Source organism: Sinocyclocheilus grahami, unplaced genomic scaffold, assembly GCF_001515645.1.
Source record: "Sinocyclocheilus grahami isolate Dianchi unplaced genomic scaffold, SAMN03320097.WGS_v1.1 scaffold1193.1, whole genome shotgun sequence".
In the NCBI taxonomy this organism is placed as follows: domain Eukaryota; kingdom Metazoa; phylum Chordata; class Actinopteri; order Cypriniformes; family Cyprinidae; genus Sinocyclocheilus; species Sinocyclocheilus grahami.
In genome coordinates this window covers 247,457-248,831 of record NW_015506372.1, presented here as the reverse complement: position 1 = coordinate 248,831, position 1,375 = coordinate 247,457, and the positions used below count along the sequence as shown (strand labels likewise).

General features: G+C 37.3%; 1 protein-coding gene across 1 annotated transcript in view; it reads right to left on the bottom strand.

Moving 5' to 3' along the window:
- Positions 1-1,375, bottom strand: part of LOC107567879 (corticotropin-releasing factor receptor 2) — an 84,294-nt gene that overhangs the window by 28,862 nt on the left and 54,057 nt on the right. Inside the window, exon 11 of the mRNA XM_016253657.1 lies at positions 422-463. Within this exon, the coding sequence (XP_016109143.1) occupies positions 422-463 (42 nt within the window). The remainder of the gene's footprint in view (positions 1-421; positions 464-1,375) is intronic.

Below are 1,375 nucleotides of genomic sequence, written 5' to 3'. Positions count from 1 at the left end.
TTTAATAACATGTTCACACATTCTATATGTGAGCCAGCTTATAGCTATACCCACACAAATAATATCAGTTTTACCGTTCTGTTTTGACATAGAAGAACGAAATCTCATGAGAAAATGACAGATGTTTCAAGTGATACTGATATTAAGAAGATACCATTACAGGTGACTGAAGAGGCATCCTATAAGTAATAAAAACAGCCCTATTAAAAGATAGCAGTTTGCAGGGTGCTGATAAATTGCTCTGCTCCTTTTGGTGTTGGTGTGAAGCAAGTCAGTGTAAATAGCCTCCCACATAATAACAGACTTGGGTGGCAGAGAACAGATAAGGTGACGGGGTGATATGGCTGTGGAAAGGGCTTGTATATTGATAGTCATCTTCCAGTTCTGTCCAACCATGAAATTAAATACATGATTGACTCACCTCCCCATTAAGAAAGCAGTAAAATACCGACACAAAGAATCCCTGTTAGAAAAAAAAAAGTCATCAGTTAAACAGTCACCTTAATTAACAAAACATTGCTATATGTAAATAATAGAATTGAAAAATGATTTAAAAATGTGAAGATTATAATTAAATATGCCATTGTGATGGACACAAGACACAGTAGTCCATAGCACAAAATATAATATTTTTGGCCTTTTTTAGATGTAAAGTACAAGAGTATGGTGGTTTGACAGTGGGTCTTATACCACAGGCATATTCTCACAAAAAAACAAAACACCAACAACAAAAGAACTCCCTGGAACAAAGCTCCATCCAAGAATAATTGGCACAAGGTGTCAGCTCCACTTCTGAAGACCAACTGCAGCAAACAATCAAAGGTTGCTGGGAAATAATGTTGTCCGGGGAAACAAAACTATTTTTCCACATTTGAAGCCCTTAAAATATTCATGAGAGCAGAAGAGGAGATAGACTCCAGATCTCTTCAGACAGAATGAGAGCAAGAGATCCCACTCAAAACGCAACCTAAGACCAATAATGGTCTTCAAATATCTCGCACAAAATCTTGTGCAATTTTGGCATCTCTACAGTTCTTTCAGGTGCACATGACAGACACAAGAGTAAACAGAATTGCACTCAGTAATTATGACACCAAACACACTAGGGAAATCACATTGATTGCATAAAAGCAATGGCTCATGCATCATCCCATGAAGGACTCAAACCTGCAACATTTCTGTTATTAGGCTTTCCCTAATAGCTAATAATTGGAGCTTTACCCAATGGACGAGACCTCCCACAAGTTTGGCATGTTACAGACCAATTTGAGTAAGAATACATATAAGGACTTAGAGACATCGCTATAAAGTAGATGGCAGTTATCCTTATTTCTCCTGTTGTCAGAAATAAAAATAGTCATCCGTTTGCTGTTGC